Source organism: Lepidochelys olivacea (assembly GCF_965140295.1).
Source record: "Lepidochelys olivacea isolate rLepOli2 genome assembly, chromosome: 7".
NCBI lineage: Eukaryota > Metazoa > Chordata > Testudines > Cheloniidae > Lepidochelys > Lepidochelys olivacea.
The window spans coordinates 121,389,181-121,413,159 of NC_140417.1; the positions used below are offsets into that span (position 1 = coordinate 121,389,181).

Below are 23,979 nucleotides of genomic sequence, written 5' to 3' on the forward strand. Positions count from 1 at the left end.
GACTAAGCAAAAATTAAACAAACCAGTCTCGTTTCACTGCTCAAGATTGAGTGAAATGCAAAATAAATAAAATACAATACAAAATGAAGAGCATGAAGGTAAAATGTAAACCTGATATTCTTTTTGTTTTAATAATCTGGAGATGTTATTAGTAACGAAGCCATCTCTGAGGAAATGTTTTTTTAAACAGAGTTACGTTAACAATGTCCTTTTAATAATTTCCATAACAATGAGCAGCAGCACTTACACAGCACATGTTGATACCCGGGATATTATTTTTACCGTACGTCATAAAATAAATGGGGAAAATGTAAGGTTGGCAGAAGAGCACATTAGGAACAATAGGGAAGAGTGTAGGGCCTGAATCTCCCAATCACCACTGGGAGTTGGAGGCACACAACAAACAGTGTTGGGATGTACTCTAGGTTACACAAACAATTGATCTGAAAAGTCTTTGGAGAACAATGGTTGTTGGTGCTGGTAGGTGTTAGAGAAGGTGGGAACTGAGCAGAAAAATGAACTTTTTTGGAGCAGAAACTATAGGCCCAGTTCTGATCTCATTGAGATCGGTGTAAGTCAGGAATTAGTAGGGTTATATTGGTGTAAAACTAGTGCAATCAACAGTAGGATCCTCAGGCCCCAGGTCTTATTTGTGACATGATATGCACACTTATCCTGCTATATGAGAACACAAGAACAGCCACACTGAGTCAGACCAATATCCTTCTAGACCAGTATCCTGTCTTCTGATAGTGGCCAATGCCAGGTGCCCCAGATGGAATGAACAGAACAGAGCAATTATCAAGTGATATCCCCGCCTCCATCATCCAGTCCCAGTTTCTGGCAGACAAGAGTTTTAGAGAGATACCCAGAGCATGGAGTTGCATCCTAGATCATCTTGGCTAATAGCCATTGCTGGACTTACCCTCCATGAATTCATTTAATTCTTTCTTGAACTCATTTATACCTCTGGCCTTCACAACATCCCCTGGCAATAAGTTCCACAGGTTGATTGCATTGTGTGAAGAAAGACTTCCTTATGTTTGTTGTAAACCTGCTGCCTATTAATTTCATTGGGTGACCCCTAATTCTTGTGTTATGTGAAGGAGTAAACAACTCTTCCTTATTCGCTTTCTCCCCACCATTCATGATTTTATAGACCTCTATCATATCCCTCCCTCCCCGCCACCATAGTCATCTCTTTTCTAAGATTAACACTCCTTTTTAAATCTTTCCTCCTATGGTAGCTGTTCCATACCCCTAATAACTTTTGGTGCTCTTCTCTGTACCTTTTCCAATTCTAATATATCTTTTTTGAGATGGGGTGACAAAAATAAAATGGGGAAATATAGAAAACTGGCAGAAGATCATGACTAAAAGTAAACAGTGAATCTGAGATGGATGGGGAGAAAAAGAAAATCTTTATGATGCCATCTGAAAGCTTCTAGTATACCTGGAGGCAGGACTTGAGATTTTATGTCCATAAAGGCTAGGTCTTGCTTTCAAAGTCAATGGCAAAATTCCTATGGACTTCAATGGGGGCCACGATTAGGTCCAAAGACAGGAGACATCAAATTAAGGCCTGGTCTACACACCAGGCTGCAACTGTTCAGTTTTTAAACTAACGTTAGTCAAGCCCAGGCAATTTCTATCTAGACAAATCTCACAATATTATTTATATAGAAACCCAGAATATAATGAGCTGTACTTCTCACACATTACAAAAGAGCCACTTATGACTGAGGGATAGAGTGAATATTTTGGGTTGAAAATTCCAATCTGATTCATTCATTTAGAGTAAGCAAAGAAAAAAAGTAATTCTAGCCTATGCTTTGGTTTAAGGCCTTGTCACAGCATAGTTTGAAATACTAGGTTTACAATCCTGATTACAATGCTGTTTAAATGTGGCAGGGTTCAAGTACAATTTTTCCTGAGTGATGTGGACAAGAATTTTTCTCTTCTGAAAAACGTGCCATAACTACTGGCAACTGGCAACTTCTGTATTGTTAGCATGGTCTCAACCTAGCTGAATGGGACTTCAGTATCTCAGAAAGCAGCACAACGTACTATGTGCAGGACCCAGGCAGGATGCCACCACACACCTCTCACTTTATAGAAATGGACAGTGTTTGGTTTTGACTCAATCCTGTTTCCACTGAAGTCAATGGGAGTTTTGCCATGGACATTAGTATGTGCAGGTCCTTAATTAAATGTTTTTGGTCTACATCTGATAGAGAGCAGTGCAAGCTGCACTTTCACTCCCTTGTGATCAGTTGTGGCCTTGCACACTCCTGGGAAGTGGCTTATCTTCTCACTCACAAGGTTAACACACCATTGATACATGGGAGGACAACCTGCCTTGCTGGTTCTTTGAATCACAACTGTCTTGGCATGTTTGGCTAGGCTAGGCTAGGCCAAGAGGAAGTCAGTGGGAGCTGCAGGCGCTCAGAATTGGGCCAAACAGCAGCTTTGACTGAATACAAACTCAGGGTCAGATTCTGCTCTCATTTGCATCACTGTAAATCCAGAGTGATTCCACTGAAGTCAGACAGTCACCCTGAATTTACATCAGTATATTTGAAAGCAGAACCAGGCCTTGGAACCAGGCTTCAAGTAAGGATTTCCTGACTTAATGGTCTCAAGTTGCAGTAGGGGAGGTTTAGGTTGGATATTAGGAAAAACTTTTTCACTAGGAGGATGGTGAAGCACTGGAATGCGTTACCTAGGAAGGTGGTGGAATCTCCTTCCTTAGAGGTTTTTAAGGTCAGGCTTGACGAAGTCCTGGCTGGGATGATTTAGTTAGGGATTGAATCATAGAATCATAGAATATCAGGGTTGGAAGGGACCTCAGGAGGTCATCTAGTCCAACCCCCTGCTCAAAGCAGGACCAATCCCCAATTAAATTGGTCCTGCTTTGAGCAGGGGGTTGGACTAGATGACCTCCTAAGGTCCCTTCCAACCCTGATAGTCTATTACCTATCTTGGTTCTTATCCTGGTATCCATGATCGTAGCGTCAGAATCTCTGAACTACTAAACACACACACACACACAAACAGTTATAATATTTCCTTGTACTTTGAGACAACGTTAAAAATCTTATTTTAAAAAAAAACATTATTTCTCATGTAAGACACAACACCTCGAATTTTCTGAGCTGAGAGAGTTTTAAAACACTGAATTTATTTTTCCACTAGTTATACTGCTTGGTTAATTTCTGCATTTCTCTCAGTTTGGACACCTGACACAAACCAGTCAGCTTCACTTTTATCCACAGTCAGCGTCACTTCCAGGTTCCTATACACCACCTCCACCACGCATCCCTCCTGGCCAGAGGAAAAATCCTCTCACCTGTAAAGGGTTAAGAAGCTAAAGGTAACCTCGCTGGCACCTGACCAAAATGACCAATAAGGAGACAAGATGCTTTCAAAAGCTGGGAGGAGGGAGAGAAACAAAGGGTCTGTGTCTGTCAGTATGCTGCTTTTGCTGGGGACAGAACAGGAATGGAGTCTTAGAACTTTTAGTAAGTAATCTAGCTAGGTATGTGTTAGATTATGATTTCTTTAAATGGCTGAGAAAAGAACTGTGCTGAATAGAATGACTATTTCTGTCTGTGTGTCTTTTTTGTAACTTAAGGTTTTGCTTAGAGGAATTCTCTATGTTTTGAATCTAATTACCCTGTAAGGTATCTACCATCCTGATTTTACAGAGATGATTCCTTTACTTCTATTTCTATTTAAAGTCTTCTTGTAAGAAAACTGAATGCTTTTTCATTGTTCTCAGATCCAAGGGTTTGGGTCTGTGGTCACCTATGCAAATTGGTGAGGATTTTTTACCAAACCTTTCCCAGGAAGTGGGATGCAAGGGTTGGGAGGACTTTGGGGGGAAAGACGTGTCCAAACTACGTTTCCCAGTAAACCCAGTTAGAGTTTGGTAGTGGCAGTGGATATTCCAAGGACAAAGGATAAAATTAATTTGTACCTTGGGGAAGTTTTAACCTAAGCTGGTAAAAGTAAGCTTAGGAGGTTTTCATGCAGGTCCCCACATCTGTACCCTAGAGTTCAGAGTGGGGGAGGAACCTTGACAGGCCTTTTCAACTTTCTGGGCTAATGGATTAATTAGCCTTGTAGCTCTCTCTCCCCCACCCCCAATCTACCAATTTGGCAGAGCTTTGCTCCTCAGGTTTACTCCTGGTTGATTTAATGGGTGATCATGTGGTCAGAGTGCTGGTACAGTGACTGATGCTCAGCACTGTCACATAGCCACAAAGGTGGTCCTCAATAAAAATGCTGGTTGTATTCAAAACGAATGGAAACTGAAACCCAAGGCATTCACAGAGCCAGTAAAGAGCAGCAGGACAACTGAGCTCTGGCCTGTTCAAAGCAACAGCCTCCAGGGATCTATCTTATACGCAGACAGAGAGATGGAGGGAAGATAAATTTTAGAATACTGAAGGCTCTGGCCCTCAGGTGAAACTCTGGACACCCACCACAGACAAATGAATGTCCCTCCAGAAGCCTTCATGCAAAGTGCTTTTGATTAAAACAGGAACAGATGAGTTACTTATTAAACTGGGGTCACATTTTAAACCATGTTAGAGAACTTCCTGGAGCTGCCATAGAGACAACAGCACACAGACAATAAAACTTTATGAGCAATTTAAATTCTCTCTCCTTAGCAGATGCAGAATAATACTGACAATTGACTGTTTGCAGGTGGTGTATATTTTCCTTTCATTAGCTAGGACTCCGGTTAAACACATATTATTCTTTTATATCAGATTGCCCCAATAGTCTACAGGGAAGTTAAATTCATGGCTCCTTTTTCACATAATACACTATAAAAACATACTGCATTTATGTTCGATTAGCCAAATACCTTGTTTATTGTGAACCAACATAGGAAGAGCAATGATTTGTCTATGTTAGGATATTAACAGAAATGGATTCCTGGGGGTGCTGAAGAAAGAAAATGTGTTTTTACATTCACTCATCCATACTGCCTATACATGTTAGTAATACCTGTGTGATAAAATTGCAGACCCATGTAATAAATTACATTTTCATGCAACTTTAACCATGTCGCCTGCATTCCACACATTAATCCATCTCACTCAGGATTTATTCTAACATCCCAAATCCTGGAGCAATTTGCTACAACTGGAATTAATTTGTTTAAAAGTCAGCCTGCAATTAAAAAAAATTTCCTTCCTCTCTTACAAAATGATTAATTCCCACCTCTACACTGGCCTGAGGCCCACAATGGGTAACTTTCCATCACAGACAGTTCAAGTTTTAAGGTTTGATACCTTGTGAACATAGATAGAAAGCTCAAAGTAGGATTGTAAGCAAGTTCCTCCTCCAGCCCTGGGCATCTTGGCTGGTAAGCCCTCCTGGTAATTAAACAACACACGCACTACCAGCTACCTTCACTAAGCATCTTCATTAATACTTATTATTATTATTTCTTGCCTCCACTCTCACAACGTGGCAGCAGATAGACAGGGCCTTCTTCCTGCTCCCTGCCACAGCCTTTTATACTACTTGCATTCTTCTCCTAGCTATCCAGCTGGTGCGCTAATTACCTCATTAACTCATCAAATTCCCTACAGGTGCAGCTGATCCCCACTAACCCTTCAAATCCAATCAGACCACCTCGCTGCTGCCTACTCTAACTATACCCAGTGCCCTGTGTTACTGAAGTAACCAGGATGCTAACGCCCGAAAGGGACTATGTTTATAGCTGCTAACAGAACCTTGTTACAAGGATCTTTTTTCCTTTCCAGTGCTGTGATTCCCAAATAATGTGACACACAGAACTTGCTTCTAGCTATATATAATGCTATAAGAATACATATACAATCACACTTTTATGTACGTGCATATACCAGTACACGTATCTAAATATAGTAATATAAAGAAAATGGGTTTGAAGCAGTTAGGGTTGCTACAGACATAACATACCTGACTGAAACGCATGAGAGCAAGGAAATGAAAAGTTAAGTGACCTAACACACCCTCTTCTCTTTCATCCACAGACACACACCTCACCATTACCGTAACTACCACATACTGCAGCCTTGCCCCTGTCTCCCTCAATACTCCCTGTACCACACACCTTTACCAAACTATCATCTCCTATCAGGGTTAGTTGTGGATGTTTGTCATGGTGGGATGTGCTTGGAGAGGACATTCTGGTAGAGGGAGTGATGGAAGGCTGGCAGCCCTCGAGGGACAGAGTCAGTTGTAATGCCTGCTCTACAAACCCGTTGTGTGAGTTCCAACAAGTCATTTCACCTCTCTGTGCTCCCGTCCTCCCGCCACCTCTCGGCTGCCTTGTCTATTGAGATGTGTGACTCTTTCGAGCAGGGGCTGTCTCACTGCGTGTGTGTACACTGCCTACCATGCTGGGGACCCAATTTTGGTTGGGCCACTACTGTAATATAAACCAACAACAACATTACAATTTCAAACTCTGATATATTGTAACTCTCTGACGGTGGAAGCAAATGTTGTGTGTTCCACTGGAAAGCTGGGACCTTACACTGATGCACGGCTGATTTGTTCCTATCCTGAGCCTTGGGCAGGTGCAATTTTGCAGGTTAAATCCCATCCTGGGGGGGAAAACAACATTTCTCTGGCAAACTGATGATAAATAAGAAGGCAACTGACTGAAAATGAAAAACAGTCACTCAGATACTGTGGTGGTGGCATGGTATGAAAACAGAGCAGTGCTCCTCAGGTGTTAAAAGCTAGTCTTGGCAAAGTTAGATTATCCCTGGAAAAGGTGCTCTCATGAGACTTCAGGTACATCCTGGTTTGGCTGGGCTGGAAACACTGTTGGCCAAATCCTCTACCCAGTACAGGGAATTCTGCTGTACTTGGGGTGGAATGGAATCCTCTTCCCCAGGCCACATAGCCACAGAACAGCTGTTTTTGCACTCCCAGGACTATGATTCTGCTGTTTACCCGCATCATCTGTAATTCTACTGCAGTTCTAGAATGGTCAGCTCCGTCAAGTTATTTAGTAGCGACTTAGCTTTACGCCCATGTGCAAAAACGAAATGTATTACAATAAAACAGAAAACGAAATCCAAAATTATAAAATGTTAAAATACATATAAAGAGAGATTAAAAAGAATATAAGTTGTTAATTATATATAACCACCACACCACTTGCTTCTCCTTATAGTACTGGCTGGCCACGCAAATAGGGCAACTGCTCAGCTCACAGACACATTGTCAGTTCCTAACAAATATTCTGTTTTTTGAGAGGTCATAGAAAAAGGCATCTGGGACAAAAACATTGCAGAGCCATATTGACCTTAACTGACAACATAAATTCCAACATAACAAATAATGGGGTAGGTCTTCTACCTGCCCTGAGGCACACTGACAAAGGCATTCTACAGCAAATATTCCTTCTGGAAAAAAGTAATTGATTTGGGATCAGGAAGGAATTCCTCGCCCCCCCCCCCCCCGATCAGACAGGCAGATACCCTGGGGGATTTTCACCTTCCTCTGCAGCATGAGGCATGGGTCACTTGCAGGTTTAAACTAGTGTAAATGGTGAACTCTCTGTAACTTGAAGGCTTTAAACCATGGTTTGAGGACTTCAGTAATTCAGCCAGAGGTTAGGGGTCTACTACAGGAGTGGGTGGGGGGGACTCTGTTGCCTACAGGAGGTCAGACTAGATAATCATGATGGTCCCTTCTGACCTTAAAATCTACGAGTATCTTACAGGCTAATTTCTTCCCTTCAATGTACACACCTGGCTTCCACTAACTCCAGTGAGACCTCCGTGAGCCACTGGGGGCAGGATTTGCCCTTCTATTTGTGGCTAGGTCATATTAAAGATAGAACTGAGTCTCAAAATCAAAAGCTCCATATCTCAGCTCCCTTGAAATTTGGAGAAGTTTGGCCTGTGCTATGTGTTTAGATGCCTGTATTAAAATAAGCATTTAAGATCTGCAGTGGGTATACAGAGATGGTAGGTTGTAAGACTTTAGGTGCTGCATGCATTTCAGTGCTGCACAGTGTGGAATCAAGACTCAGACGCTTCAGCACAGTTGTTGGGATTAAAGCACACCGAAGTCTGCAGCAACGTGCTATAAATATATATTTGAGCACTGAGCCAACTGCATAAACGCGGAAGCAGCCTGTTTCATTCGAAGGGTTTGGGTCAGCAAGAGCCTGAATTTGAGTCTTGGAGGCACATGCACAGCAGAGCTGGCCCCACCAGGGATGGATCACTGATTGACAAGGGCAAGGCCCGTCTTCAGTTGAATATTGCTCCCGCTTAGCTCTCAGTACTTAGGGCATTCAAAGGCAAAAAGAGACAGTGAAAAGGGTAAGGCAGAATACAGGGGAAACACAAAATGTGAGATCATCACTTTGGGTATTTTGAAAACAAATGTCTAGCTTGGAGTGAGGGATGTGGCTGACCTTAGCAAGCATCCACTCTGGGATGGCATCTTGGGAGACAAAATCTCAAGTGAACAGCTTGTAAGATTTGGGTGCCACTTCTAAACTACCTCATATCTGAACCCTCAGACTAAAGCTGACAACTCTAGCTCCACATACAATCACCACTTTCTTGGCCCAACTTCAGTTAATATGACATGGGTGCACAAGCAGATTCATAACAAACCATAAATCCTTCTACTCTTGAGGCAAACCGAAGTGCTGCGTAGAGATGCCTTAATGCAGTGGTTCTCAAAGCCGGTCCACCGCTTGTTCAGGGAAAGCCCCTGGCGGGCTGGACTGGTTTGTTTACCTGTTGTGCCCGCAGGTTCGGCCAATCGCGGCTCCCACTGGCTGCGGTTTGCTGCTCCAGGCCAATGGGGGCTGCAGGAAGCGGCACGGGCCAAGGGACTGAGGGTTTGGAGTTTTTTATTTTTAAGGAAGTGGTGCGCATAGTTTGATCCTAGAGCTATGAGTTTCTTTAGGTTTGTCTACACGGTGGGATAATGTGGGTGTAGACACTGTTGGTGCTGTTTGAAACAGTACTACATTAAGTGCAGTAGAGAACTTTTAGTACACACCAACAGGGTCTACACAGACCAGTGTGTAACACATTAGTGCACTTCAGAAATCTCCTTAAAGCACATTATCCCACTGTGTAAACAAGCCCTTTGCATCATGAATTCAGTGTTAGCTTCCATACTGTGGTACATCACTACAGCCATATTGCCACCCAAATTTAGTAGCAACAAGTGATGCAGGAAGCAGACAGAGCTGTCAGAAACAGGGTTGACTGAACATTGAGGGTGTGTCTTCACTAGCAGCAAAGGCATGTTCTTACCACATATTAGCTAACACAAGATAACTAACACAAGGCAAAATCCAACTGGAGGCAGTCTGTAGTTTTCCACAAGTTAGCAGGGCAAACCCTAGGCTTTTCCATAGGCTTTACCTCAACTTGCTAACTTGTGTTAAAACTACAAAAACTCTCTGTCTTCGATCGGATTTTACCTCATGCCAGTTACCACAGGTTAGTTAACACAGATAAAGCACACAACGCTTTTCCTAATGAAAACAAAGCCCAAGCAGCCAGCATTATATGCTGAGGCGCTAGAGTCTGTTTCCCTGCTATGCCCTTTGGCTTTCATTGCTGAGTCTTTGGTTCCTCACTAATCTAGCTCCTTCTTGAAACAGGATCCTTGGAGGTACTTCCATTCTGTTCAGAAAAAACCCTCAAAGCTGGGATGTCCAGAGCTCTTGGGTCTCCAAACTTGGAGCCTGATCACCTCCTTGAGGGGGCCAAACTTCCACAATTCCCACTGGATTCATTCAGAGATGAGGTTGCTCGGCACCTCTCATACCACACCCCCAGCCATGTTTCCAATCTTTTGGGTCCAGAGAATGGATCCAGTTCCTTTGAGCTAATATTTTGAAAACAATGTTTTCCACTACGTAACAACTGCTTATCCCAGAATATGTGGATGGCATGAGCTATAAATCTCCCACTTACCCACCCAGAGAATCATGGTATTGCCATCAGAGAAGGAATTACACATAAGCAATAAAATGCATTTCCCCACCACATAACTGGGAAAGCAAATAAGATAGAGGACGTTTTATAAGGTACATTCCACACTGCAGCACGTGCACCAATGTAGTTTCATTGGTGCAAGTTCTCTTGGCAGAAATTCCTTTATTTACTGACAGTTGCTCGTGATTTATTGTTTCCCACCCTCCCACTCCTATAATAAATGTTTGCTTAGCTTTAAACACACTATTATGGGTTCAGATTGTAAGATTTACCCTGATGGAATTTAACAACCTTTTCCTTTCTCAACAGCAGACTTGGTACAGTGAGTGGATTTTTTTTTAAATCTACTGGACAGACAGTACCTGGCTAATTTATCACTGGGATTTGTCCAGCTTCATTTCTTAGCTGTAGAACATAGGTACGTAGACTCTAAGCACTCAAGTCAAGAAATAGCACTTTCAGAAAGGTACCTACCTAATAGCTGCACCCCACGGGTGAGTCCGTACACGTCAATCAAAGCCCACAGGGGTTCCGTGATCCTCACCCCACTGAAGAACAACATTGCAGCAGAGTCATTGACCCGATAAAACACCCGGCCCTTTTTGTCCACCCAGAATGCTATGATGTTTCCTTCATTTGCAAACTCTTCTGGAAGGGCCTTGGCCCAGAATCCACTCTGAGAAACCAAGTCCGGGCAAGCATACTTTGGCAATGTGTCAGGATTAATCCGGGAGGGATCCTTGGAAGTAAATCCGAGGCGGAGAGCCCCACTCCAGCAACACTGCTTCTTTGTTATCTGCAAAGATAACAGCAATAAGAACATCTTGCATTCCAATAGCACTTTACAGGCTATGAGCTCCATGCCGTGCCACCCTGAAGGCCTCCTGCATGGTTCTGAGCACTCTCAGCTCCCACTGGATTGGGTCCTGTATGTTCTAGAATAATTTAATCCAACACTAAAAATGTTTGCCACTTCTGGGTAGGACATGGCATCTGCATAACAGCACACACATCACTGCAGAAAAGGTTAAAACATAAAGTAAAAGAGACTGTATCAAGTTAAAACTACAGGGGGAATATAGTTAGCCCTGGCGCACGAACTAAATTCCATTTCTGGGGTAATTACATTCTGCCTAGCAAACCTACTCTTGGCAGACGCACCAAAAAATCTTTTCTGGTCAGAGGATTTTACATCTCATATGAAAGACGGCACCTGCAGCAGCCCATAGCACTGTGCTAGGGCATTGGTTCTTTCTTGACTCAGGGTGCCTACTGAAAACCATTGCTGCTTCTTACAGCACCTTAAGGCTTTCCTAAGAGGTCTCCCAGCTACGTAAAAAACGATCTGGCGCCTGCTTAACTTGTCAGATGGGATGACATCACAGCCCTACGGTAGCTGATTTGGATGCAGCAAAATGCAATAAAGCATATTTAATTACATTAACTATATAAACTGGAAATGACAGAAGTCCATTCGTCGCTGAAAAACTGGGATTATTTATTGCAGCAATTTCACTGCAAATCCTAAATCCTCCTGGAACCTAGATAATTATGGCCTCATTGTACAATTTGCTACACAATCTCTTGCCAATATTTTACACTAATCACATGCTACCCAAGTAAATATTCATATGGCGATATAGGGAGTATGTCCCATTGTATTCATCAGCCCTACAAATAACCAGTTGCCAACACAGGCTGACTATAGGTAAACTATAGGTAGTATCAGGGTTAAAATCTAGTGTAAACCCTACCAAGCATTTGCATGGCTGGACACCCAAACACACTAATTTTTGCTTAAAAAAAAATAAGGCAATGATTAATGATGGGCCAAATCCTGTACTCAGCAAACACCCCTATTTGACGGGCTTGGAAGGTCCACAGGGCGTGGGATGGGGAGGGAACAGGCCTCTGCTATGCCTAGACTGTCAAGCAGTAGCTAAGGTGTTCCATGATAGCTATCACAGTCTGGGGCTGCTGCTTCCTACATCCCACCTCCACAGATCCACTAACTCTAGCCCGAGCCACACCCAGTGCCTGGAATTCCACCTCCGAGAAGCTCCATCAGAACACAGATCCACATCACACCAGACATCTTCACTTGCTGGCACTCTGGCCTGCCGAACAACTCTGGATTCATTGCCCTCTGGGCTTCTTAGAAGACTTAGAGCAGCAGAGAAGGGTGTAGGACTAATTCTGAAATGACATCTGGCAAACAGGATCAAATCCCACAGCCCCTCACTCAGTCCTGTAGTGAGAGTTTTGCCTGAACAGGAGGAGCTGCAGGATTTGATGCATAGAAAAGAAGTTGGTGAGAATCTGACATAGAAAACACAAAAGCTTAGAGATGGCAGTTTGGGGAAAGAAAGGAAAGAAAGACTGCTGGAAATGGACTCAGCAGAAAACAGACACAGAAAGGCAAAGGCATTCTTCAGATTTATGTCAATCCCCAAAGCATTTTTCTGCTTATGCTTGTTGATTATTCATGTGCAAAATTCCCATTACTTTCAGTGGGAGCCCTGTTCATAAATCCCTTGTGCACAGATGAAAGTCCTGCCCGCTAATCCTTCATGTGCGTTTTATGGAAGATAAAATCCTAATATACATGGTCAAATACAAACATCGAGCTTCCTAGGTAGGGACAGGAGAACTGGTTCAGAACATAGAAATGACCCACAATCTTTGCCTAAAATGCAAACCTTTGGTGAGGTTTTTCAAAAACAAAATAATTAGTTAACTCTCATCTCCCATCCCAACCATCTCATCATTTGTCAGGGTCATTTGTCTCTGCATTTCCCAGCTTCCGACCAAAAATGCCATGCAACTAGATCAGTCCTGCTGCATTTCCAGCCTGCATGGAAGCAGGAAGAACCAAACAGAAAATGAATAGAAGCCTGTGTGAGGGATTTTTCCACCCAAGGGCCAGAGCCAGAGAGGTGTTGAGTTCTCTCATTTCCTACTAAATTCAGTGGGAATAAATGAGGAAGCTTGGCACCTCTCAGGAAGCACTCAGCTCCAAGTTCAGGTTCCACATTTGCAGACCCAAGAGCTTTGGATATTTCAGAGACTCCCTCAGTCTTTTAAGGTCTTATCTGAATTGAAAGGAAGAACCTCCGAGCCTTTGGATGTACCCTAAAGGTGGTTCAGCCCCTAAAGAGCTGTAACTAAACCCCTTCGGCTCTCAATACAAGGAAGAGCACATGATCTACAAGTCAGGCTGCATGTGGTTTGAGTGAAGGCTTTGGTGCAAAGGGATATCTGGCCAGGAGAAGTGGTGTCCTCCAGGAGAAGCCCTAAGGAGCAATCTGTGTCGCCCTTCAGTGCACATTCCACAAAGGAGGCGAATCAATCTGGTCCCAGTGAGGAAGTAGGATTTCTGCAACCTCGTCTTCTCTGACCTTGACAGATGCAATCTTGGCCTGCTCATATCCCCATTGCTGCAAAGATCATTCTCCTGGCCCATCGCTCTGATCATGTGACCCTTCTCTCTGCATCCCTCTACTGGCTCCCCTTTCTGTATCACATCAAACACAAGCTGCTTGTCTTCACTTTCCAGGTCCTTCATGACCTATACCCATCCTACTGATCTCTCATGCGCCATCTAGACGTCCATTCCCGCCTCCGACCGGCCCATGGTGCCGGTCTCCATCACCCACTAGTTACATTTTCAAGCAAACATATTTGTGCTTTCTCATGTGCTGCCCCTCATGCTTGGGAGGAGCTCCCTGAAAACATTGGCAAAGCGACCATATTACCCTCTGTCACATCCCTCCTTAAAATTCTCCTTTGCTGCGATGCCTACAAAAAAATAAACCTAAACTAGGGTTAGGCTGCTGGTGCGCTGACAGCGCTGCCTGTCATGCTGACCGGTATTGTCTCATTATTTCCTTGTATTGCCCCATCTATCTATACCTTTCTCTGGTCATATTGTAAGTTCTTTGCGGCAGGGACTGTCTTTTTGTTCTGCATCTGTACAGCACCTAGCAAAGTAGGGTCCTGGTCTATGACTAGGGTCCCTAGACACAATGATAAATGAAATAATTAATAAGAATACTAATAAAGCACCAGGATGGCACAGGCATGAGGTCTGTGAGACCAAGAGCCTAGGATTCTGCATTCCAGGAATGGGATGGAAAACATAGGAACATAAGAATGGTCATATTGGGTCAGACCAAAGATCCATCTAGCCAAGTATCTTGTCTTTCAACAGGGGCCAATGCCAGATGCCCCAGAAGGAATGAACAGAACAGTGAATCATTGAGTGATCCATCTTCTGTTGCCCATTCCCAGCTTCTGGCAAACAGAGGCTAGGGTCGCCATCCCTGCCCATCCTGGCTAATAGCTACTGATGGACCTATCCTCCATTAACTTATCTAGTTCTTTTTTGAACCCTGTTATAGTCTTCACAACATGCTGTGGCAAAGAGTTCCACAGGTTGACTATGTGTTGTGTGAAGAGGTCTGGTACTAGACCTAAGACTCCCCAATGGGCAACCTATCTCAGTGTTGATATACACTCACTACCATGAGCCATACTTCCCTCACCCCAGACTCCCATCTATGCTTTTCTGGGAACTATGTTATATACAGGTTTTGCTATAACTCACTCAGATTTTACACCTAGTCTTTCCTGACAGTACTTGAGGCTGTTACAACAGCAATGAGGGAGGAGTCATTTACTCACCTTTAACCTGACCTGCTCGTAGATCACGATAGGCCTGTTGCTGAAGGTAATGGCGTTGCAGAAGCTGGCTTGCCGCTTCACTGCCTTCTGTGCCGTGTCCATGATGATCTGGGACCCCTTGGCATGGGGATGGAAAAGTAGCGGGCTGATTGACAAAGCTCCGCACTGCGTGATGGGAAGACAATGCTTCTGCTTGTGGTGGCATCGGTGAGAGGAAGCCGGGAACGGTCCACCTATAGAGTCTGAGACAGCGTTTAAAAAAAGTGACACTTTAAATCTGATCTGAGTAATAATGGGAATCTCTCAGTGCCAAATCACAAGGCTAATTTACAGGGAACTGCAGTGTGAGATAAGAGCTAGTCTCAATGCCTACACTGTAAATCACTAAAAAGTCTTTCTACAGTATCTTGAACATAATAAATGTCTATAACCATATAGACAGCTGCCCTCTAGACAGTCTGATGATGCAGAGCATGACACGGGGAAAGCAGCTCAGCATCGGAGTGCATGGAAAGTTTCAGGGACACGTTTTCAGAAACAGAGGTCAAAACTCAGTTCTGAAAATTTACTTGCAAATGTGCACGTGCAACTGCATACCATTCAGGTGAACACATGCACAGACGGCTGGTAGTCCCCACTTCCAGACTGCTTCCCTGCCCATCCACCACCAAGATGCACCTACACCTGACCTGTCCCGCCACCCCTACCTTCCAACTGCAGCCCCACCAGTCCCTCCCCTTGGTTTGCTCCCAAAATGCTGCTGTATCCAGCATCCTCCTGCACCTTGCCCGTTGTCTCTCTCTCCACTCACACTCTGTAATGCCATGTTCCAGTAACCTCCTACTGCCAACCCAGCTGGTCTCCTGCACCAACCAACATCCTTCCTCCCTGCTTTCTCCCCCCATGCTTCACCAGCTGCAACCTTAGGTGAGCTACCATTTTTACACCAAAAAGAAAAGGAGTACTTGTGGCACCTTAGAGACTAACAAATTTATTTGAGCATAAGCTTTCGTGAGCTACAGCTCACTTCATTGGATGCATGAAGCTTATGCTCAAATAAATTTGTTAGTTTCTAGGGTGCCACAAGTCCTCTTTTTCTTTTTGCAAATACAGACTAACACAGCTGCTACTCTGAAACCTACCATTTTTACACAGTCATTCAGGAATGAGGAGCTAATGGTTATGGTGGAGCAGGGGAGCTAAGAGGTGCATGAAGCAGGGCAGGGATTATGTGCATGTCTAGCCAGAGATCCAAAGAGACAGTTTATCAATTAATTGACCTGGTCACTGCAGTAGCTTTATTGGTTCATGAATGAATTGATTCATCTTCGTTTCTTCATAACATACAAAGCATGCAGCAGTTTGAACACAAAACAATCATTATGTCAAGAACAAGTCATCTGCTTCTTTCTCCACATGCACAATACTGTGTATATGTACACTGGCGGAAGGGTCCATAGAAATAAGATACAGACTGTCAACAGAAATAAATTGATTTGATGGTACATGAGAAACAACCAAAGCAATGTTAACTCATGTGTTAACAATGCCATCCTGCTGTGTCAGTTTATTTAATAAATTACACACAACTAAATATCAATAATAAATTCTGTAACCTTCAGACTGCATGGGCTACATGGAAGTAAGCATCAAATGAAAACTCCTTGGGTAGTTTAGTTGGCCACAATGGTGCTTTTGTATGAGTACCGCAGAGTCATAAAAATTACTTGGGCAAAACTATAATTCTGCATTATCTCTAATCTAGACAGTAACAGATCATCAGAACTGGACCCCACTCTTTCCAGACATTGTGGTAGTTCAAATCTGTATCTAGACTTGGTTTCTTAAGTCTGTTATTGTACTGGGTCTGAACCAAATCCCCAAACTTTGGAAAAGTTTTGATTCTAATCAGAACTGTAACTCAGCCTCTTTGCTAGTCTAGATGCAGACCCAAATTGCTCTTAATTCACCCTTTCATCACTTTCTCACTACTACCTATAGATGTGGCAGAAATGCCAAAATCTAGGACTTGTAAAACTAGACCAGGTATATACAGGCGAAGAAAATGGCTGTAGGTAATAATCCTGCTTTAGCAGGGAGAGGGACTGGGGGACATACAAAACACACAGCACTTTCAACACAAAACACTCATTATATTGAGAGTAAGTCATCTGTCTCTTTTTCTCATACGCAGCCTGGTGTGTGGGCATGGGGGCGGGGCAAGGATGTTCATAGAAATCAGATAAAGAATACCAGTTGAAAATACTTGATTATTTGACCCAATGGATTGGGAGCAGGTGGCTTGCAGAAGTAACAGTTTGCGTGTGGCGTGTGTGTGGGGAAGGGCAGCTGGAAAAGTATGGGGAAAGCACAGGTGGAGCAGCCAACAAGAGAGAGACAGAGATTAGTATTTTCTACAGAAATGTTGGTCAGATGTAATATGACTGATGGGTTCATGTAGTCCAGTATCTTGCTCTGACAGTGGCAGGTATTTCAGAGGAAGGTGCAGAAAACGCTGCAGTAGGCAGATATGGAATAAGCTGTGGAGGTTTCTTCCTAAACCCGTATGTAGTTAAAGGCCCTGAAGCGTGAGGATTTACACCCCTTCTAAAACTCTTAGATTTTAAAAAAATCATAACTCTGGTTATCCATATAAATGTCCAATCCTTTTTTGAATTCTACTACATTCTTGGCCTCAGTGATATCTTGTGGCGATGAGTTCCTAAGGCTAAATGTGTATCCTGTGAAAAAATATTTTCTTGTATCAGTTTTCAATCTGCTTCCTTTCAATCTCATTGAACACCCCCTTGTTCTTGTATTATGAGATAGTACCCGATCTACCTTATCTATACTATTCAGTATTTTATTGTGTCTGCTCATTGGTCTCCTTTCTAAAGTAAACAACCCCCGTCATTTCAATCTCTCTTCAGATGGAAGAGAGGCCTCTAATTTTTTCCAGGCCTCTAATTTTTCTCATTGCTCAACCCTTAGTTGCCTTTCTATTTCTGATATATCCTCCTTAACAACAGAGGCCCAGATCCTCAAAGGCCCAGATCCCATGGATGGGAATTAGGCGCCTAGATATTTTTGAGGGTCTGGGCCAGGGTGACTAGAACTGAACACAGTATTCCAGGTGAAGAACTCCATCTCTAACTTCTAGGACTCCTCTAAAATATGCATAGTCTTTTTGCCATTTGTGCAACGAGCCATGTGCTCCCAGTTCTTTTGAGAGAATATAGTAAATTATTTGGTTTCTAGCTAATTTAAAGTCAATTAAGTTAACTTTATTGGTAAAATGACAGATTCCCAAAAGCTAGATCCACCTTGGGAAAAGCTGCATTGACAAAGCTGCATCAGAGTGAAATTTTCCCCACAGAAGTTCACATGAACATTTTTCAGACTAGCAGCCGTGTTAGTCTGTATTCGCAAAAAGAAAAGGAGTACTTGTGGCCTCTAAGGTGCCATAAGTACTCCTTTTTATGAACATTTTTGCTATTCCATTCTGAGGCATATCAAATTTTCTATTTCATTTGCTGTAAAATTTGCAAATTAAAAATGGCAAATATAAGATGTTTACCAGGTGAACTGATGTTTACCTTAAAGAAATACTGAATTGTGGTTTTTTTGCTCAGGAGTGAGAATTTCCCCATTTTTACACAAAGTTCCTGGTTTTGGTGGAAAACCCCACAAAATTTCAATTGCTTTTTCCACAAAAATGGACCATTTTTGAAAATGTACAGCGAGATATGAAAAATTCTGGTTTTGACCATTTCTAGTTTTGTCTGAAATTTTCACACACCTCTGTGTGTTGGTTTCCAAAAGATACATGTGTGTGAAAGAGAAGAAAGTAACAGGAAATAAGGTCATCATTTCAAGCTGCCTTTTCTGGCTGGCTGAAGTGATCCCACCTAACTTCACTGTGTGTCCTCGAAGTAAGTCATACGTAGTTGATCACACTCAAAGGTCTCATTGGCTTCAGACACCACAGTTAAAAGCAGAGTAAAAGAACCTAAACAAAACATCAGGATCCGTCTCGGAAAAATCAAGGACAAGACAAAGGGGGAGTGATAGGGAGAGCTGTGTCTACTGTAGAAAAGAGTGAGGGCTGACATGATTACAGACTATAAATAAGAGTAATATATTACGATGAAAGGGAATTATTCACCACCTTGGAAGATGGCAGGAAAGGAGCAATGGCAGAAAGCTAGGGAAGGAAGTGTTTAGGTTAGCTGTTAAGAAATAATTCTAGACAGTGAGAGGAATTTAGCAGTTGAACAGATTTCCAGGAGTGAAGTCATTTTCACTGTGGTGATTCAAACAGAAGAGAGGATAAGATAGTGAGAATGAGGCAGTGTGTAATCCTGATAAATGAAATGGGTCAGATTAGGTGAACCAAGTATTCTTTTCTGGCCCTACAGCCCAGCATGATTCGTTATGATCCAGCCACATCTGCCAACAAATTTAACAGTCAAACTCAAGGACATAAAAAGGATTTGGAAACATTTTACTAGACTTGCATTGAGAAGCCGAAAGCTTTAATCTTATTGCCATGATTATAAGAACAGCTGTAGCTCTCTGAGGGACATCATGCCCTTTTAAAACATGGAAATGGAATGACCAAAACTGCTCACAGTTTTCCAAACAGGCTCCAGTAACAATGCTGCATATGTCCAATGCATCTGCTGTAGGAGCATTACACAGCCCTAGGGAGCTGTGCGATTCTACAGAAACAATATTAGTAGAACACTTATTTACAGTGACAATTTGGCACTGCAGAAAGCAAACAGGAATGAAGCCATCTTAGAACAATGCCTGAAAGGCTCATAATGTGACCTTTGCATTTCAAACAGACACTCAGTGCAACCCACAAGATCACAACCCTCAGGAATAGAGAAAGTTGACTTGGTAGTAGAATCCACATGCAACAGGTTATCAATACAAATAGAGAAGGCGATTCCCTTCTCCCATACCTTATTTAAGGACAAAATCTTTGGGTCCTTACTCAGGGAAGACTCCAATTCAATGGAAGTTTGCCTGAGTGAGGACCTCAGGAAATGGTCCTTAATAAAAAAGCGTGCCCAGACATTAATATGGTTGGTGCCTTGCAGTAATAATGGTAGTGATGGGCCAGATACTAAGGTCCTTACTCATTTTTTTCTGGGGCAAAACTTCCATTCCAAAAGTGAGTTAGTGTGATGGCCACTGTCTTGGCCAAGACCACAGATCTTCAGAGCTAAAACCATGAGTATCTACAGCTTGAGCTAACAGAGGTGGCCTCTGTAGTTGGAGGCTGCAGCAGACACATCCCTCTATGGATTGGGCACAGAGGAGCATGCGTAACAAACACCATCAAGGGGGCTATACTAGCATGTCAGGATTTGGCTGAGTACACCTAACAGAAACCCTTTGTTAAAAGTACTGAGGCCTGATCCACAGTCTAAACTTCTCCATATTCCCAGATTAAAAATCACTATGATATTCTGCATGCTGATTGCAAACACTACTGCTCAGGTGATGTATACAGTAATTTTAGATCCCGCCCCACCGCATGGTTCAACTGTGTGATATGGAATTAAGTTAAATTTGTAAGGCCAGATTCTCGGCTGATACAAACAGGCATAGCTCTGTTGACATCAGTAGAGTCACAGCAGCTGAGAATCTGGCTCATCAAGCTCTGCTCCAACGTATCTTAGGGTACGCCTACACTACCCACCAGATTGGTGGGCAGCGATCGATCCAGCGGGGATCGATTTATCATGTCTAGTCTAGGCGCGATAAATCTACCCCCCGAGTGCTCTCCCATCGACTCCTGTACTCCACCGCCACGAGAGGTGCAGGCGGAGTCGACGGGGGAGCGGCAGCAGTCGACTCACCATAGTGAAGACACCGTGGTGAGTAGGTCTAAGTATGTTGACTTCAGCTACGTTATTCACGAAGCTGAAGTTGCATAACTTAGATTGATCCCCCCAACCCCCAGTGTAGACCAGGGCTAAGGAAGACGGGAACAGTTGCTCAGAAACAAACTTTGCAAAGAAAGGTAGATTTGAGAGAAGGTGGAAATTTGAGAGCTTGCTCAAGGACAATGCAAGGTTCTTACTACACAGTGTGACTTGTAAACCAGCAAGGAAGTAACACTCCCAAGTGACAAGATGGTGTTATGATGACACGTTATAATTATAACAACAGTCTGTATCCCCCAGGGCCTCCACAAATGCCACAAGTCAACAGGTCACAAGAACAAAATCACAACTGTACTAAGACACCACCCCCCAGGTATTTGTATCTGCCAAATTGCTACAAATACAGAGAAACCCCATTGACTCGAGCAGGTTTCCTCCAGACTTACAACAGCATTGCTGAGAACAGCATCTGCCCCACTGTGATGAATAAAAATCAGGACAGACCAAAATTTTCACATCACACCTGACAGAGGCTGCAGAATGCAATGTTATTATAGCCATGTCGGTCCCAGGATATTAGAGAAATTTTGGGTGAGGTAATATCTTTTATTGGACCAACTTGTGAGAGAGACAAGCTTTCAAGCTACACAGAGTCATTTCAGAAGTTAACACAGAAACCAAATGCTCGGTTTTGTAGGAACATCCAAGGGAGGAGACGAAGAGGGAGGAAACCTTTGGGAGGTGGGCCTTTTGCACATTTCTCCACACTCGTGTGTTGGAGGACGGAGTCACAGGCCACAAACCCACAGATTCCATGGAACCTGCACTAATTCCAGGTGAAGACAAGGAGGCTTGGTCCATTTGTAGGCCCTTCTGTGTGCCCTTCTTCCTGCCCACTCTCTTTGGCAACATGTCTCCATTGGAGCCAGCCGCTCTCCCACTGTGAAAACATGCTAGAGCTGTACCACATTTCTGCCTTAATCTCTGCAACACCAGCAGGGAGACAGTGAGCTGATCCCCTCTACCCCCATGCATTCCCAGATCTGCTGAGGGGCCTTCATGGACTCCCAATGAACTGGCAGAGAGGGACACTGCCGCAGAAGTGGCTGACTTCCCCTTCTACTTGTGACAGATGACCCTCCAATCATGGACTTCAGGGGCACAATCAGGCGTACCATGATTTATAATTCAGATATATCTGAGCTCTTGATGTTCTCAGCTTAATAAAATGCACTCATGAAGCCTGTTAGCATTCTTCCCCAGCAGCACCCGTGCGCTGTGAAAATTTGGCTATGAAAAAAGGGGTTGTTTATCAAAAAGGTTGCTTAAGGGTTGGTTTGTTTTTTTTAAGAACATTTTTCCTATTGAAATTGTTTCGACTGACATGGTTTGTGTGATACTGTGTGGAGAACAAAAAAAAGTTCATTTCAGATAGCATCCCACCTACAAGGCATTCAAGAAGTGCTTTGCAGAGAGTTAGAATCAAGAGACACTTAGAGATAATGGTCTTGGGTGTAAAACCTGAAGAGAAGTGATTGCAAGCACATCACAGCGACTGCCATGCAAGCAGGAACTGGAGAAAACAATTCTGTGTCCAGCTGCAGAGGAAGAGAAAAGAGCTGAGGAGTACCAGTAACAGAGATGACCGTACCAAGTATCAGAGGGGTAACCATGTTAGCCTGTATCCACAAAAACAATGAGGAGTCCGGTGGCACCTTAGAGACTAACAGATTTATTTGGGCATAAGGTAAAGGTAATTTTCCTTGCAGACTAGTTACAGTGAGAAGGAATAGACCCAGGCAGAAAGGGAGAGTTATGATTGTTATCTTCTCATCTGAAGAAGGTTAAAGTATGATTTGTAATCTATCAGGCTGCACCATAACATATATAACAAAGACAGAAAGGGAAGAAAGAGAACACGTGTAAAAAAAAAAATGCATGAGAAATAGGGTTGCGTGAGAGAATGTCTTGCTCTGGCAGTGTGTTTATGCTGCAGAAACAAGAGATCCCTGCCCTGGAAGAGCAAGCGTGCTGCAATCAGAAAGAAGTTGCCGATGGGTTGGAGAATAGGGAGACAATTTCCACTGTGGAGAATTAAGATTAGTGAGATGAAGCCTCAAAGGGATCAATGAACTGCATTTCTGCTCCTTGGTACGTTACCCACGTATGTACACCAAGATACCGAAAGGATCAACGTGATTGTTAGTAAAAGCCTGGGAAGAAACTATGATCATTTCTTGTTCTAGAGCTTCAGATTTTGCCTTCAAGAATTCATGGCAAACTACAAGATAGACACATTACTGAACATGAACAGTAACTCATGGGCAAGGGAAACTCAAAACGGGTCTCAAAACCAATTTTCCCACATATAAACTGTCTCAGGAAAGAGTGTGAGGGATGTGGGGGAATTGTAAAAATACTATAAAGGACTACTAGGTTTTCCTACTTTGCCACAGCAAACATGTTTTTTGTTCTTGATGGAGCAAGAAACTGCATGTCTCCAATGTGAGTCTAAGTCTCCCTGTGCCTAGTACACCAAGTAAAGTGTTTAAGAACAACTCCTTCCCTCTTAAAGGTTTACTACTCTTTTGACACTGCCAGGTCATTGTCACCAGGGGTTACTACTGACCATATAATTACCAAGACAAAAACTACACATTTCCAGAAGGAAAAATACATAGTTTGGTATGTGTCAGATGGGGTCTAAATTAGGCGTTGGGATCTAAATTAGCTGTTACCACTCAAGAAAGATCTTGGAGTCATTGTGGATAGTTTTCTGAAAACATCCAATAAATGTGCAGTGGCAGTCAAAAAAGGAAACAGAATATTGAGAATCATTAAGAAAGGAATAGATAATAAGACAGAAAATATCATATTGCCTCTATATAAATCCATGGTACACCCACATCTTGAATACTGCGTGCAGATGTTGTCACCCCATCTCAAAAAAGATATATTGGAATTGGAAAAAGTTCAGAAAAGAGGAACCAAAATTAGGGGTATGAAAAGGCTGCCATATGAGAGAGATTACTATGACTGGAACTTTTCAGTTTGGAAAAAAGATGACTAAGGGGGGATATGAGAAAGGTCTATAAAATCATGACTGGTGTGGAGAAAGTAAACAAAGAAGTGTTATTTACGCTTTCTCATAACACAAGAATTAGGGGTCACCCAATGAAATTAATAGGCAGGAGTTTAAAACAAACAAAAGGAAGTATTTTTTCACACAACACACAGTCAACCTGTGGAACTCCTCACCAAAGGATATTGTGAAGGCCAAGACTATAATAGGGTTCAAAAAAGAACTAGATACATTCATGGAGGATAGGTTCATCAATGGCTATTAACCAGGATGGGCGGGGATGGTGTCCCAAGCCTGTGTTTGCCAGAAGTTGGGAATGAGT

General features: G+C 43.0%; 1 protein-coding gene across 2 annotated transcripts in view; it reads right to left on the bottom strand.

Moving 5' to 3' along the window:
* The window catches only part of NEURL1 (neuralized E3 ubiquitin protein ligase 1), a 274,470-nt gene that overhangs the window by 76,195 nt on the left and 174,296 nt on the right, over nucleotides 1-23,979 (bottom strand). For both annotated transcript variants that reach the window (XM_084635475.1, XM_084635476.1), the window contains exons 2-3: nucleotides 14,676-14,917; nucleotides 10,467-10,788 (exon numbers count right to left, since the gene is read on the bottom strand). In XM_084635475.1, coding sequence (XP_084491601.1) covers nucleotides 10,467-10,788; nucleotides 14,676-14,917 — 564 coding nt within the window. The remainder of the gene's footprint in view (nucleotides 1-10,466; nucleotides 10,789-14,675; nucleotides 14,918-23,979) is intronic.